This window comes from Syngnathus scovelli, chromosome 10, assembly GCF_024217435.2.
Source record: "Syngnathus scovelli strain Florida chromosome 10, RoL_Ssco_1.2, whole genome shotgun sequence".
Lineage (NCBI taxonomy): Eukaryota > Metazoa > Chordata > Actinopteri > Syngnathiformes > Syngnathidae > Syngnathus > Syngnathus scovelli.
The window spans coordinates 8,911,568-8,927,341 of NC_090856.1; the positions used below are offsets into that span (position 1 = coordinate 8,911,568).

A 15,774-nucleotide genomic window follows, 5' to 3' on the forward strand; every position below is an offset into this window, starting at 1 on the left:
TTGTTTTTCAGACAACATTTCTTTAATACAAAGTCAACATATCTACATACACAGTGGCTTAAAACCAATCATGTTTCAGTTAGATGTAACAGTTTGAAAGTGACAGCACTTGGCCCTCATACAAATGAAAACTAGTTCGAACTTCTTGATCGTTTTCTCGGTATGTTGTGGAAAATGCTTGATTCTTTTGTTAGTGTCTTGATTTTCTGTTCGTCTCACCTCAGTTATTCCGTGACATTTTCCAATGATTGTGGCAGGTGTTGACAGAGAGTCAGAAACGTTCTATTGCACAAGCTTCCAAAGACCTCCACAGTTACAGTTTCGACATAGGCGCTCCCATCAGTTCCACAAGAAGGATTTTTGTTCTTGATCAAATATGTCAAAGTTCCAGCTGTTTTAATGTCGTACCGGGAATGTAACTTTGCAGCAGGCTTTTGGTTGTCTTGGGTTTGCCTTCATTTGTTTCACTTCATTCCTGTTTGTTCTGCATCCCATTAAAAAAAAAAGCAACAATGCCGCATGTAGAATGTCCAAAAAAATCTGTCACATGGCAAACCAAACTATATGAGGTTTATTTGTTTGCACCTGGCAACTGAAAATTAACTGAGATTCCCAGGGAAAATTCAAGGGATGATTTATTTTGTTGCCTTTTTTTATGGCCTGATTGCGGTGTGTGTGATCGGGTATTTCCAGTTTTGACTGCAAAGGGAAAAGAAAAATGGTAAAAGAAACAAATGGTACCTGTTAAGGTTGTTTTTTTTTTTTGGGTGGGAAAATGAAACCAAGATTAAGTAATCTGGCGATGATAATCCACTCATTGCACTGTTCCAATGAATTAAGATCTTGAGGGTCAAATGATTTACAAATACATATAATCTATATATTTGTTTATTTACATGTATGTAGATCGTTGTGTATATATTTAACAAAAAATAATTACCACATTGTTGGAAATTAAGTAAAAAAAAAAAAGAAAATTACAAAGTACATAAATCTTTTTTTTTTTTTTTTTAAACAAGGGTCATGCCTTGTACGTGATCATCCGAAGTACAGTATGTCAAATTTGGTGGAATCAGATCACAATAAAAATATAATATAGTTTTCACTTTGTTAGATATTGTGTGGACAGAATTCTCCTCAGCTGCAAAAAAAGTAATAAAGTGATAGCAAATACTAATGTCTACAAAATAAATGATAATGTGTTGTTCTATTTAAAATTAATCTGCAATGCATATGCACATTGGGACCGGAAAGAGAATCTAAAAAGGGCAAAGAAAGGTTTGTTGCCTTTGCAAGACACACAATGTTCTTAGGTTAAAAAAAAAAAAAATAATTGCTAAAATAAAAAAGGAAGCCATCATATTTCTAAGCTCTGGGCTGGTAGGGCAAGACAACAAAAACATGATTGGATCGTTCTAAGATGGATATATTCTTATAGTCTGCATTTAAATATATGAATGTGTGAGTGTGCAGTATGTATGTACATATATGCACACATACACACAGACACGTTATACTGACGATTTCTACAGTGAAAAAATATAATGTCTTTTAACATAATATGAACAAATAAGCACTTCTCTTTTGCTATTTTTATATAGAAAATGCGATACAACATCTTTGTTAAAAAAGAAAAGAAAAAGTTAGCTATGTAATGCAAAATAAATCATCGTAATACAACACTGATGTTTTCATAATGTTACAATAACAATAAGGCTTTTTTGGAAATATAAAAAGGATTACACACGGTTCTGTCCATCGCTCTGGTTGTTCTGTGCGCGTCTTTCGGAAACCCTTTCATGGAATCCAAACAAGCACATACCAAAGCATTGATAACTCAAAAAAAAAAAAAAAGCCAGCTGAGCTGATTTTCAGGAGTCACATTTAAATTAGTGCGTCAAATCCAGCCTGCAGTTTTTTGGCGGGGACTTTGTTCAAGTTCATTTTCTTAGGGATGTGCAAGTAACTTGTACCGATGACGTTCCTCGTAGCTCTGCTTGCGTCACCCACAGAGTAATAAGGGCTCAAAGAAAATAGCTTCCAACAAATGAGTGGACAAGGGATCTTCAAACACCTGGTTTTGTAATACAAATAGACCCAATTGTTTTTTTCCTTTTGTCTTTTGAAATGAAACCTATTTTAATAGTCAGTCGTGCATGAGATAAGCAGCATGTTTGGTTTGAAACAAAAACTAAACCCCAAAAAAAGATTGATGTATTGATGATGAGCATTTGTCAATGCACATAAAGAAAGGCTGTGAGCTATCTTTGTCAGGTTTCTCCTTTTGTTGAAAAGCTTCTCACCACATGTATCTTCTAATGTTTGCAACCCTAAAGCTGGTTTAAAAGAAATAAAAAGTGGGTCACAGACGACCAAGCCACTGCTTCTTTTTACAGGCACAGCTTCCCACAGTTCTCCAGTGACTCGCAGAAATTCTCATTGGATGTGATGTTGCTTTCGTCCTGACAACTTTCCTTCTGATCCCTTCTGATCATGTGATGTGTGATGGACTGTCACACTTTCTTCAAACGAGCATTCCTCATCATTAGCGTGTCTGTTTCTTTGCTGACCACATACGCTGTCTTCTTGCCTACGATTTCCCAGCGTTTGGGAGAAAGACGCACCCATTCCGCAACCACAATTTGGTCATTCCTCTGAATAGTACTCAAAAAATATAGTTGAAAAGGGTGAGAAAAAAAGTACTTGGAACTTTCTTTACATCCAGGGATATAAAAAAAAAATCACAAGAGACTGTCACTACATCTTGGCTATAGCCATCTCATTGATATTTTCCTTGTACTTCATCTGTTGTGTGACATTTCAGCGAACCTTTACAATGTCTGTATGGAAACACTTGAGGTAAGGTAAGAAGTCGGACACTTGCCAATGCTTCTGGGTTCGGCTCCTTTTTTTCTTCACTGCGGAGTCTGAGCTACCTAGCTTGGAATTATTCTGGTTGGAGTGGTGACAAAAAATCTTGGTTGAATGCGTCTGACTGAAGAGTGGTGTTCTTGTTGTGACACCACTGTTTCAAAATTCAAGTTTCTATGGCTCAGGAGACTGTTGAGGGGGTGACAGGACTCATGGGGGAAAGAAATGGCTTTTACGTTGCATAGTGATCAAAGCTTCCTAAGTACTCCAGAGCGGCGTGATAGCAGAACTGGTACTCATCCTGTAGAAGAAGAGCATACACAGAGGGAGGAAAAAAAAAAAAAGATATCAGGAATATAATCGCTACAGTACTGTGAGCAAAAGCTTTGATCACCATGTCATTAAAAAAAAAAAAAACAGCCGTTTTTAATGCAGATTATGTCAGGGAAGACATTTCATGCAGCGCATAGCGAATGTTTTTAAAAGGATAAACTTTCTAGAGGTCATTTAATAGCTAGTTCCACTCAACTTTAATTAAATTTAGCTGCCCTCAAACAAAGTTGAGGACATTCATGCACATTCTGTTCAGAGGCAGGTGGTCAGCAGGTCCCAGGTGGGCCGGCGCTCTGTTAACCTGCCGCAACGCAGGCGGCGTTTGAAGCCAGTAAGTGCTGTCTAAAGATAGGTACCCGGTGTCAGGGCAGCGAGGCATCAAGGACTGCTTGAAACCAACTGCACTTCCTGTTTAATGAGATGCCGTCAAACTGCCTCTGGAATACGTGGTTTTGTCCCCCACTGGTTGAGAGGGCTGAATATGAGGTGCCGGCATGTCCACGTTGCTTAATTAGATTCCCCGCAGAGGGCATAACCCTTTATATTGCATATTATAATTCTATTCATTAATAATTGGTTTAATTCCAAGCATCTGTTGAATATACAATAACCAAGTAACTGTAAGATGAAGGAAACAGACGCAAAAATGACATTGTAGCTGGATAAGATAAAAGTATGTACAATGTATGTAACTTTAAACAAACAAACAAAAAATTACGGTAACTATGATATTATCAAGACAGGAGCGGTGTAATGGATGGTTCGCCAACATCAAACATTACTAAAATAGGTCATAGTGAGTTGCCATGGTGATAAAAAAAAAAGAAATCCAAGTATTACAAGACAGTGAAGGCTCCGGGGTACAGTGAATCTCAAGATGTCATCTTAATTAAAAGTAATGAGAGACTTGCCAGAAGAATAGCAAATAATTGAATTGAAATGAATTATCGAATACAATAAACCACTGTGACACCATTGATGAGATGTTAATATTGTATATATTAATAGATGCGACTGGTTATTGAATTACGAGTGGGCGACGTAATTACAGATTAAGGCAGGCATTCATATCATCTTTACGCATGTTTGGATTTGCAAAAATTTCTTTTTGTTTCAAATCATATTATGTTCAATTTATTTCTGACTATTTTTGTTTAGGTTCCAAAGCTCAACTGTTAAATAATAATCTATTTATTTTTTCAAAAGCTGATAATGAAAGGATTTCTTTGACTGTGTGTATGTGACAGACATCTGACCTCAGTTTGGACCATTGCTGGCCTCTGTGTCCGAAGCATCTTCACCGTCTGGAAGATGTCAACAACGCCTTCGTAACGCATTCGCTCCAGGACGATGCTGAGGGTGATGAAGACACCAGTCCTGCCCACACCAGCACTATAAAACAGAGCACCAATGTGAAGCATAGAAATAACAAGCCAGAACGTTTGGATGCCAAAGTTAGGACCTCTTGTAAATAAAATACAATCATATTTATTAGAAGTGCAAGTTAATTTCTTGGCACACAAAAAGGACAATCAACTGGAACCGCTCAAGGTCACAGTGACGATGACAAAAATGCAACCAATCTAATGGTCTGATAAATAACAAAACATCTTGACATCCTTCTGGCTGCAACTGCTGTCCATAAATACAGTCTTGCGTCTTAAGTAGAATCCGGAAATACTTCAAAGCTTCCTTTCTAAGCTGCTTTGCTGTGAAATGACTTCCACTCCAGCAATGGAACAATAATTGATATGACAACAATTTTATTTGGGCTTACTCCAAATGTTAAAGCTATTTTGTTGACCGATCAACGAAACTGACGGCTGAAGTGCTCGTGGGTATGTCTGTGTCAGAGAACAAAAGTCACTTCGAGTGTTTTGGAATTATTTAAAGAAAAAAAAAAAGCCTTTATGATATCAGACATAGTATTTCTGAGCTGACCTATCTCTCCAGCCACCCACGAACATCCTCCCCCGACTTTCATTCCTGGCGAATCACTTAGGCCACCCAAAGCCGCTTCCCGGGAGTCGATCACAGCTTTGTCACATGAACTCAAACTCCTCTTCCCAGTGCTCCTCTCTCACCAGTAGCATCCCCTCTCCAAATATGAAAGGGCGGACCAGCCGTAGCCCACTGAGAGGATTTGGAGTCTCTCATTCACAGAACGTAATCATGCAATTAATGACAAAAAGCACAAAGGTCTATTAGATAGTGGCTGAAAAAAAGAGTGGAGTCGGCGGAGAAGTGGAGAGCTTGGTGGGAACGGGAATGAAGAAGGGGTGGGAGAATGAATGGAACGAAATAAAATGAAGGAGTAGAGCAGAGGATTAGAAACAAGAAATTGGGATGACAGCTGAGGAAGGTGCAGAGTAAGGGAAAAGGACAAAGCCTTCAACCAAGAGTTGACAAAGCAAGGTGGCTGCCAAGAAACCAATCTTGGTATCAAACGTTGAATGACATGAAGTCTTGAATTCAATATATAAAGACAGGTTGGATGCAAATACAGCAAAAAAAAATTCAAAAAGAATCAAGTGGGTGAAAATTAACACACTAAAACAATTCACACTAAACATGTATTTTTTGAATGATTTTACAAATAACATTAAAAGAAGATGTCTCTCACAATATTTTATTTTGAAAATGAAGAATACTGTGAGCCTATTAAAATGGTTATGAATTTTCCTTGGAATTATTTTTATTAAACCTCCACTGACAAAGTCTCAACAGGCCATTTGATGGCTGGTGACATCAGCTTCCCGATATAGGGAAAGGTGACGTTATGTTTGATGATGTTATCGCACCCGTGTGACACAAATGCAGAAAAAACAAGCTACAATGCCTCTTTTAGAAAAGTAAAACATTTATGTGACAGTCAGAAAATGAGTCATATTGTTAATGTGTTTGATCATCGACTCACAAGAATTTAAGTGGGGCACTGGCGACGCTAAGTGGGGTGCTGCAGGGGCACCACACCTCCTGTAAAATATCCTTGGACCCCCCCCCCCCCCCCAGGTTCTAGGCCAGATAATTCAGATTTTTCTGGGAATTTTTTTCCCATGCTTCACAGAGAAAATAGCTATAATAAATATTTATCAGCGTTTTGTAAAATGTTTTTTAGGGGTTTGTAGACCGTCTGAGAGCCTTGACCCCGCACCCACGCTAGGATAAAATTCTAGCCCCACCACTGAGTGGAGGATCTCCGAAACACACAGTAGATAAAATAATATGCAATACACCATTTGTTTTCCATAAAAAAGAAGGTTGCCCATTTTGTAGTTACAAAAACTAAAAGATGGATCCTTCTCAAGGCCCATCGCTAAATATGAATAATCTGAGCTCTGACGCATGACCACAAGCAAATATCCGTTTCTGGCATGTGTAGCATGCCAAGTTAATGATGTAGGTTACCTTGGACTCTACACCCCAGGTATTAGACTCCATCATGGATCATAAAAAGAAAAAGAATGGCTGTTTCGTTTCATGCTCCTCCTCTTTGTAAATGCCAAACTGCATCTCAGCCTTATCAATTATGAAAGAAATGGGCCTGTGGAGTTCCACAGCATTACCATAGCAAAAAGAGAAGTGAGTATCATACTTGGTGATACTGTGAGGAGCACACTACAGGAGGAGGCAGAAGGAACTTTAGTAACAGTGTTGGTAAAAAAAAAAAAAAAAAAAAAAAAATCTTTGTATTTCAGTTTGTCATGAAATGCTTCTCACCAATAAAAACATTATTTACAGCTTAAAATAGATTTCATTGTTTCATGAGGTGTCCATCCAAGGTTCATTGTACTTTAGATTTCACAACTAAGGTAAGAGTGCTCCCACCTGCAGTGGACAGAAATTGGTCCATCCTGTCCAAACTGCTCCTTGGTTTTATGCACCTGGCCAATAAAATCAATGAAGCCCTCGCCAGATTTTGGAACCCCTTGCTCTGGCCAGTCGGTAAACTGGAACTGCCTTACAGTCCTGGATTGGCCGTCCTGTCAAAACATGGAAGGAGTGAGTTCATGAGAAAGAGTGTGGAATATACACATGTAGTCAGATAATAATTGACCTTCGACCTTGGCCATCGCAAACATTTTGGGAAGTTTGGCATTGAAATTTCAGTGAGTATTTGCGAAAACATGCTAGAGAACATATCCTGAGTTGGATATTAATGCGATTCATGGTGGGAAGAAAAAATAAACAGTATCACATGAGAGGGAAATTCTCACATGGCAGTACCTTAACCACTAATGGTCAAAATATTTTGTGAAAACAAAACATCAGTGAGCATTTGCATATGTTGAAAGTGCTGTCTAATGAAATGTATCCTTATCTGCCCAATTGTCCAACTCCTGCTGGTTTTGTTGGTGTGTAGTGTGACATGGCTCCCACTTGAGGCTTATCAATAGTTCATTGGGATGACATACGTCTTGTCCCAAACAGTGTACAGAATAGTATAATCCTGTGCGGGCGATCGATAGCGCAATTTGATGAATGAGAGTTGGGGGAAGGGGTGGAGGTTTAAAAAGCAAGACTGGCAGACTAGTTTAGCAAGATGTGTGATTGGATGATGAAAATAGAAAATTAAAATTGACAGTATGCTCACTAGATAAATAGTCAATCTAAGTAAATTCATCAATATTGATAAAACCGCACACAAGTTTAATGTATTGCTTTCAAAACTAACTGTACCTTATTGTGAGAAGGACAGAAGGCTTTTAAGACAGAACCCTTTAAGGAAGCATTAATTTTGTAAGATATCCAAAGACTACAATATTAATATTATACGGATGTCCCTGCTTCATTAAACCACAATGCTGTAACTAGTATCTTGAGTGGTTTACAATCATTATTTAAATCTGAGCTGTACCGTATGTTTTGTAGGGTTAGCATAAAATAAAAGGATTTTCACGTTTTCTATAAAAATGATCATTCACTGAGATACATTAATGTGAGTATGCAGATGACGTGACTGATTTAGAAGAATTGAACGGATAATAATCTAATAAACTCTCAAAACATTCACTTCTTTTTATTCTTCGCAGTTGTTTTTTTTTCTAACAGTGTTTGCGCCACTATGCACTCTTACATGTTTAATATAGTGATTGTATCACAGCAATCTGCGTACACCAACTGTTTTTGTTCATGTCATGTTTGTATTCCGCTTTTGGTACGGATAGCATGTTTCCTTTCTTTTCGCCCTTTGTCTTTCATCTGCAAAACATTACGCCTCAGTCGGAGGATTAAAAATAAAACGAGAGCGGCGAAGACAACGGCACAATGGGCCACATGCTCAGTCGGTAGAGTGGGGGGGTGAGGAAGGAAAATTTAACACACAACCTGAGGGCCCACGCTGCGTGTCAAATTGTGTGATTAAATACGTGACTGGCTCGCGAGATGTGAGTGTTGAGGCATGCAAGCAATGTTATTTTACTTTGCAAAACAAATTGTGCAAGCTTACTCTCATTTAAAAAATATGTATACAAATGTATACAGTAAGCACATAGAAAACACTATATGGGGTTAATCTGAGTTTATTCCCACGATCACTGAATCTACACACACTTCTCACATATGCATCTACAATTGAAGCTCTTCTCTATAATTGCCATAGACCGATCCTCTTGAAAAAAAATACTTGCACTATCAGTTTCAAGCCCCCTCATGGTGGTTTGTCTGTCGCACTGATGAAGTGAACCTGTGTTAGTTTGCTGTCTGCTGCCTCATAATAATTCAGACAATTCTAGACCCTATGAAACTAAAAGACAATGCTGAACCATTTTTTTTAATGAGGTGTTAAAAATTTCTAGTACATAGTCGATACTACTGTGTTTAATAAAAATATTTAAATAGCCTCTGTCAAGTAGGTTTATGTTTGTTTTTAAGAAAAAAAAAAACCCTGACAATTGTGATGGAGAACAGAATGGGGAGAACAATATGGTGCTTTTAAATGTGAGTCTATTCTTTAGTTAACCCTGGTTTTCTTTAAATTCTATATTTAGATTATTTTTTGTAACACTCTCATTGTTTCGATGTACACCAGAGTTCATGGATATAAATAAAAATAATTGGATGTTTGAATGTCGTTGGCAGAACAGCTAACGCTGCATTCATATACAATTACCACAACATATCTGTGCATGATTACGTCCATACTCCAATATGGCATGTGTGTGCGGGGTGTATGATATGCAACATGTTCTGCTACCATCAGCAAGACATTTAACTAACTACCTCCCACACAATTTGGAAAATCATTGCAGAGCAGAAGCAGTTTTATGTCGATGCTGCAGTATTGCTCTCATTTTAAATTATCGCAGATAATTGGTCAGAGAATAAACCCAACAAATGTATTCTCATCAACAGGCCCTTTGACCTATAAGAACCACTCAAGGTTCCTAAAAAATGTTGCAAATGATAAAATCTGGTGACACTGAGCTTGATTTGCAGTTCTGATCATCTTACCCTGGCATCTGTGACCTTGAACTCTCGTAGGATGTACTGAGGCATGTTGTACTCAGCCATGGGGTCCACGACAAAGTATTGATACCTAGCAGAGCGCTCTGCTGGCCAATACTGGTGACACTTTTCCTGTATAAACACATGAAGATGTTTAACGGTGCCTTAATTCAATGTCTTGATCATACCAATGATACGGCCGGTTAGAGTGTAGGATTTTGTGTCATACCCTTCCCATCTCTCTTAGTTTGGTCAACATGACTACAATGGTGGAGTTGTTCTCCCAAAGCATTCTCCAGAAGTCCTCTGTAGTTTCTGCAAGAGGGCCCTGTGTGGCTATGTAGGCCTTCTGTTGCCTTTAAAATTATTTAAAAAAAAAAAGAAAATCAAAACTACAACATAAGACCACACCTTATCCTTACAATGCACACAACCACATCCTCCTACCTGTATCCATCAATAAAACTGGAATTAATGTAGTCAGATCCTTCCAGGCCTCTGATTGGCTGCAGGCAGACACGCGTGGTCTCATAGGGCATGATATTGACCAGGCGATTCTTGAACTTGTTGCACGGTAAGTTGGCACTGATGAAGCGTGACGTGTGGGCTTTGGAGTTGGCCAAACGCTGGCAAAACAAAAACATGGAGGAATGCGTTGATAAACGAACAGCGGACAAGAGAAGATAAGGAAGCAGGTGAAAAAAAAACAACAGGGCGAAAAATGAAAACTTTCAAAAGGATGTAAGAGGAAAGAAGAGTAGAGGACAGTGAACATTGGTGGACAGATAAAGATGAAGTAGACCACACGTGTCAAACTCAAGGCCAGATTAGGCCCACCACATCATTTTATGTGGCCCGCGAAGACAAATTGTGCATCCAATTCCTGTGTGTCATTACTAAAATTGCAAATTGTCTTCACCTTTAATAAAGTCTTCTTTTTTTTAATATTTGACCAGTTTTTACTCGTCTGATTTTTTGTCGGTTTGTTTTGTAGCTTTTACTGTACATAATATGAGGTGCTCATACATTTATTTGGGTTGACAGTCATAATGGCTCTCCGAAAGAAGCTATGACTACAATGCGGCCCGCGGAAAAAATGAGTTTGACACCCCTGATGTAGACATTTGTATGCCACCCGTGCATCTGATCACCAATTCGATTGTTAAAACACAACAAAGCTACAGTTTCAAAGGGTCACTGCTTAGTAAGTATGCATTCCGCAGAAAGTAATTCAATATGTTTATCCTCTTTTGTAAATCATGGAGTCCGGGGGGGTCGATATCAATTGTGGGAATCTATGCCAAACACAAACACACATAAACAAACTTGTAGCTAAAGAATGAAGGAAACCGCAAACTCTCTGGAAAGTGGGTCACTCTCGCCTTTGATATGTTGCAATGTATGCAAAAAAATGCCTTGCAGACGGATATTTAAACTAAAGACATTAATGTTTCAGTAATTATCCATTGAATGGCAGAGAATTGGGTTCATCCATGTTCATCTAATGTTTGTATAAAAAAACTTAAGTAAGATAAATGGAATGAGCTTCAAAACACTTGATGTGATCAACTAGTCCACATAATGTTATCAAACAATCTATGTGTGTGTGCTTGAAGGTTCTCCTGGCATTTCTATCTGAACTGGGTCAATCATTAGATTGTAGCATTTCTTCCCCGATTCCTCTTTAACATGAGCACCTATTCACTTGGATTTCATTCAGGCCTTCCTCTTCCCACCATCCCTTTATCCCTCTTGCTTCGGCCTTGCCTTTGATCAGAGCTCCACAAGGGGACCCGGATGGGTTTGAGGCGGCCTGGCAGCGCTACAGAGGCCCTTCAGCTATATCACCAAATACTACAGTGGGTACGTGACTCAGATCCAAAGCTGGCCAAGGCAACAGAGCCGAGAAGCATCAATGCTATCGCTAAGCCAACGTGCCAATTCCTTTCCATTTTTAGCACAGCAGACTGGGTTAAACATTAGGCATGGCACTGTACCCAACAAGAATTAGTGTGGTGGCGGTATCATATCAGAAACTGGACACATTTTTTAATAATAATTGTTAAAACAGAAATACACACAGGAATTATTGCGCCAGTTATAAATTAATGTGTTTGTTTAAGAAAAACCTTCAAGTCACTTCCTTTTGAATAGTCCACTACCAGTCTAAATCTTGCAGGCAGTAAGAGCAATAATTCATTTCATCATCATTTGAATCTCCTCCACAACAGTAGGCCAAATGCAGTTGTCTTCCTGTTCATCATCGCACTCAATAATGTACTACCCCGCAGCCTCCTTCACTTCCACCTCTCTTACTTAATACAGGCTTTGGAGTGAACATGATTATTCCCCTATTCAACTCTTGACGCCAGCTCAGCATTATCATCTGTATCATCTGACGGTGATTCCGTCACTGCTGTGCCTCACTAAGTGGAAACACACCAGCACAGTTATTGTTTCTTGGCGGGGTGCCATGCTGATACATGGTGAATGGGAAGATGGCTAACTTGAGCATTACACTCAAATTAACGTGTAATATGTATGTAATTCAACATCAGTAGTTATTCATTAGATTCTTTTTCTACCAAACAGATTGATTAAATAAAACATCATCATAGAACTTCCAGCAATCAAAATTGAATTCAAAGTGTGTATTGTTCTTTTGTAAACGTCATGTAAGCTGTAGTATTTAGTTAGCTTGTATAGTTACAGTGGGAGTTTAAGATCAGGGGATGTTTGAGAATAATTGTTAATTTTTGCACATGTTGTCCTGAATGTTGTTAGCTACCTAAATGTTGTACAGAGGCCGAGATGTACCGGAGTCAAATTCCTTGTTTGGCATGCTCAAACTTGGCAAATAAAGATTGGTTTGATTTGATTTAAAAACGCAAATGCTTGCAGAACACGCTACTGAGTGTGGCACACATTTACAGAGACACATTTGCAAACACAATGTGAAAAGAGCCACCCGATCTACTTATTGTTTTATCCACTGCCATCTGAGCCACAGCGTTGCCACCACTCCCTTCATTTGCTTAATATAGATCAGAAAGTTCTACAAGCTATTACATTTTTGTACAGCTGGGAACGAGGAGGAATTCCATGTAGCCTGGCCAACTTGCTTGTGTCTAGAAGCATGATAACAATGCCTTTTGTACTGTTCTATCTATAGCTTTGGTCCATCTGGCATCATATAGTGTAAAATCTATAACAAAGATAAGTCAACAAGGCTCAATAAATCCCCTTTAAACAGAAGCACGCTGCAATTAAAAAGGATCATAAACTTCCAGCATTACACATTTTAGCAGCCTCATGTGTCTGACTAAATTCTGTTTCTGAGAAATGTACTTCTTTACTGACACAGCATCTTCCTGTCGTGCTGATGGTGAAATACTTGTGTATTTTATCATGCTTTATTTAAACTGTCAAAATAATTTGATATACTGTAATTAACTGGGCATCAATTATTCTCATGCATCCTTTCTTGTTTTAACAAGGGAGCTCTGTCCTATATAAAAAAAATTGCAGGTTAAACTTGCTTGCTCGCGCACTCCCTTCAAGTATAAATTTCCATCAATGGTCACTTTCTCGTACCTTGAACTCAAGCTCCATGCCAGTGACGTGCTCGCCGCTCTCAACCTGGGCCAGCTTCTGGATGTAGGAATAGAGGCTGCGGGCGGCCACCTCGGTGTTGCCACAGGCCACCGCCTCTAGCAGTGCATCATGAATGAAACTGTACTGGTCCTCCGTCTGCACCATGTAGTTACGCTGGGAGCGCATCAGTGTCACGTGGCCATAAATGTCCACTGTCTTCTCGTGCTTGATTCTTTCGAGCATAGCATCGATGACAATGAAACAACCCGTTCGACCAACGCCAGCGCTAAAGAGAGGAGAAAAATAAAATACACAAGATTATTTATTTTGTCACAAGTATGTATATATGTATGTCACTATGAAGGTACTTTTAATAAATAATGAAAATAGTAACTAATATTATGGTAGTAAAATAAATAATAATAATAATAATATTAGCAATAAATAATAGTATATGATAAATAACATAGATAGCTGCTCCATTTACGGCACAGGTGTCAAACTCAAGGCCCGGGAGCCAGATACGGCCCACCACATCATTTTATGTGGCCGCGAAGACAAATTGTGCATCAAATTCGTGTGCCATTACTAGAATTGCAAATTGTCTTCACTTTTAATAATATATATATATTTTTATATTATTTGACCAGTTTTTACTTGTCTGATTTGAAAACGAGTTATTTGTCAGTTTGTTTTGTAGCTTTTACTGTATATAATATGAGGTGCTCATACATTTATTTGGGTTGACAGTCATAATGGCCCTCCGAAAGAAGCTATGACTACAATGCGGCCCGCGGAAAAAATGAGTTTGACACCTCTGATTTACGGTATAGGAAGATATTCGAATCGGCAGACACTAGGATACAGTACGAACTACAGTGAAAAAGAATACAGATTGATAAATCATAATTGTCAGTTGCTGTTATATTTTTCTTCATTGAGGTGTAATTAGCTACTGTACTGGATTTGATCATAGATAATAGAGTACAGGGGTACCTAATAGTGACTCGCAGGCTTAACTGATAGTGACGCAATGCACTAGAATTGTATTAAAAACAATCACGTAGACCGTACACAAGCTGTCATTTCAGTTTTATAGTGTAACGCTTTGGACCGATTGGGGTCTTCTCATCTTGACAAAAAGGACGGCTTTGAATAAGCCTTTTTGAAAACTATAATTTGTTAAAGGCTACAGGGCAAAAAAAAGAGGAAGAAACATGAAAAATGGGATCGGATTAGGGTGACTCTTTTTGACGGCGTGGGGAAACAAGAGACAGACATGGGGAGAATGGGAGCAGAATAAAAGCGGTGCTTTGAAGGGGAAGATGATGTGATCGCTGGAGAGAGAAAGGATCTGCAACTGCTAAGAAAGAGTGAGAACAGTTTTCTATCTGCTGTATTATTTAATGTGTATAGCAGGAGGAAATGTGGCATTTTATTCATTGGTAAATGTTTAATATGCAGTATCTAATAATGGCAACATTTCACTATATGTTGGTTGTAGTTTTTAACTGCTGGAATGAATTAAATCAAATAAAACACAAGTGCAGGATGCTCATATTTAGGTATTTTTCCATCCCCAAAACAAACAAATATGTTTGAATATTTGTCTTTGGATTGCAGTGTTATGGTGTTATTATTATAGTATTTGTATTTGGATTTTGTTATTGCTCTTTAATGCTAGCAGTCTATCACAATATTGTCATTTTTTAAGGTGCCATTTTATTACATTTAAATATAAACAGTTGGGTCTCTGAGGTATTTGCCCACCCACCAAGTGTGAAATAAATGTTTCCATGCGATGTGTATGAGTAAAGATCTTCCTCCGTGAATTAAAATGCTTTCGGCGAGTAAGTCGGACACGAGATCCACCCAGTTGATCTAGCTAACAAAAGAGACAGCCTGCACGGCTTCATTTTTGCAAGACAAAAAATATAATACAATTCTTGATCTTTGAGGTATTTTGTCAAAAGGTTATTCAGACATTTGGTTTCAAATTATGAAAAAAAAAAAAAGCTACAAACACCCCAATCCATTGAATTACGATATAAATTACTGTTGCTGACCTGCAGTGGGCGATGATGGGTCCGGCATCAGGCGGGTTACAGGTCTTGACCCTACGGAGGAAGGCCAAGAAGGGTGTCGGGTACTCTGGCACGCCGTGGTCAGGCCACGCTGTGAACTGGAACTGGCGAACCTCACGTTTCTCACTGGATCCATTCTAAATAGAAACAAAGAAAATCGTGTTAAATCGACCAGAATACCTTTTATTCCTCAACTGAGCCTATTAATGCATTTCAGAATTGTGTGTAGCACTTTCACAAACCTGACTTAATGCTTAGAGATATGGATTAATTGATTTAGCTTTTTTAACAGACAATGACCTTGTTTGTTAACAACATTTCCACATTCATTTTTTTCTCACAGTTACTAGAAAATGAGTGTGTGTTTCATAGATTTTCGTAAGATAGAGCTGTTTTTTAACAACACAAGAAAAAAAACAAGGATTCACAGAAAGATTCTTTGCAA

The 15,774-nt window shown here is 38.4% G+C and overlaps 1 protein-coding gene across 17 annotated transcripts in view; it reads right to left on the reverse strand.

The window, feature by feature from the left end:
- The window catches only part of ptprsa (protein tyrosine phosphatase receptor type Sa), a 168,860-nt gene continuing 153,086 nt past the window's right edge, over window positions 1-15,774 (reverse strand). For all 17 annotated transcript variants that reach the window (XM_068652274.1, XM_068652276.1, XM_068652278.1 and 14 more), the window contains 8 exons: window positions 15,312-15,466; window positions 13,246-13,531; window positions 10,099-10,277; window positions 9,881-10,007; window positions 9,658-9,783; window positions 7,033-7,187; window positions 4,461-4,596; window positions 1-3,172 (listed from right to left, as the gene is read on the reverse strand). In XM_068652274.1, coding sequence (XP_068508375.1) covers window positions 3,104-3,172; window positions 4,461-4,596; window positions 7,033-7,187; window positions 9,658-9,783; window positions 9,881-10,007; window positions 10,099-10,277; window positions 13,246-13,531; window positions 15,312-15,466 — 1,233 coding nt within the window. In that variant the 3' untranslated portion in view covers window positions 1-3,103. The remainder of the gene's footprint in view (window positions 3,173-4,460; window positions 4,597-7,032; window positions 7,188-9,657; window positions 9,784-9,880; window positions 10,008-10,098; window positions 10,278-13,245; window positions 13,532-15,311; window positions 15,467-15,774) is intronic.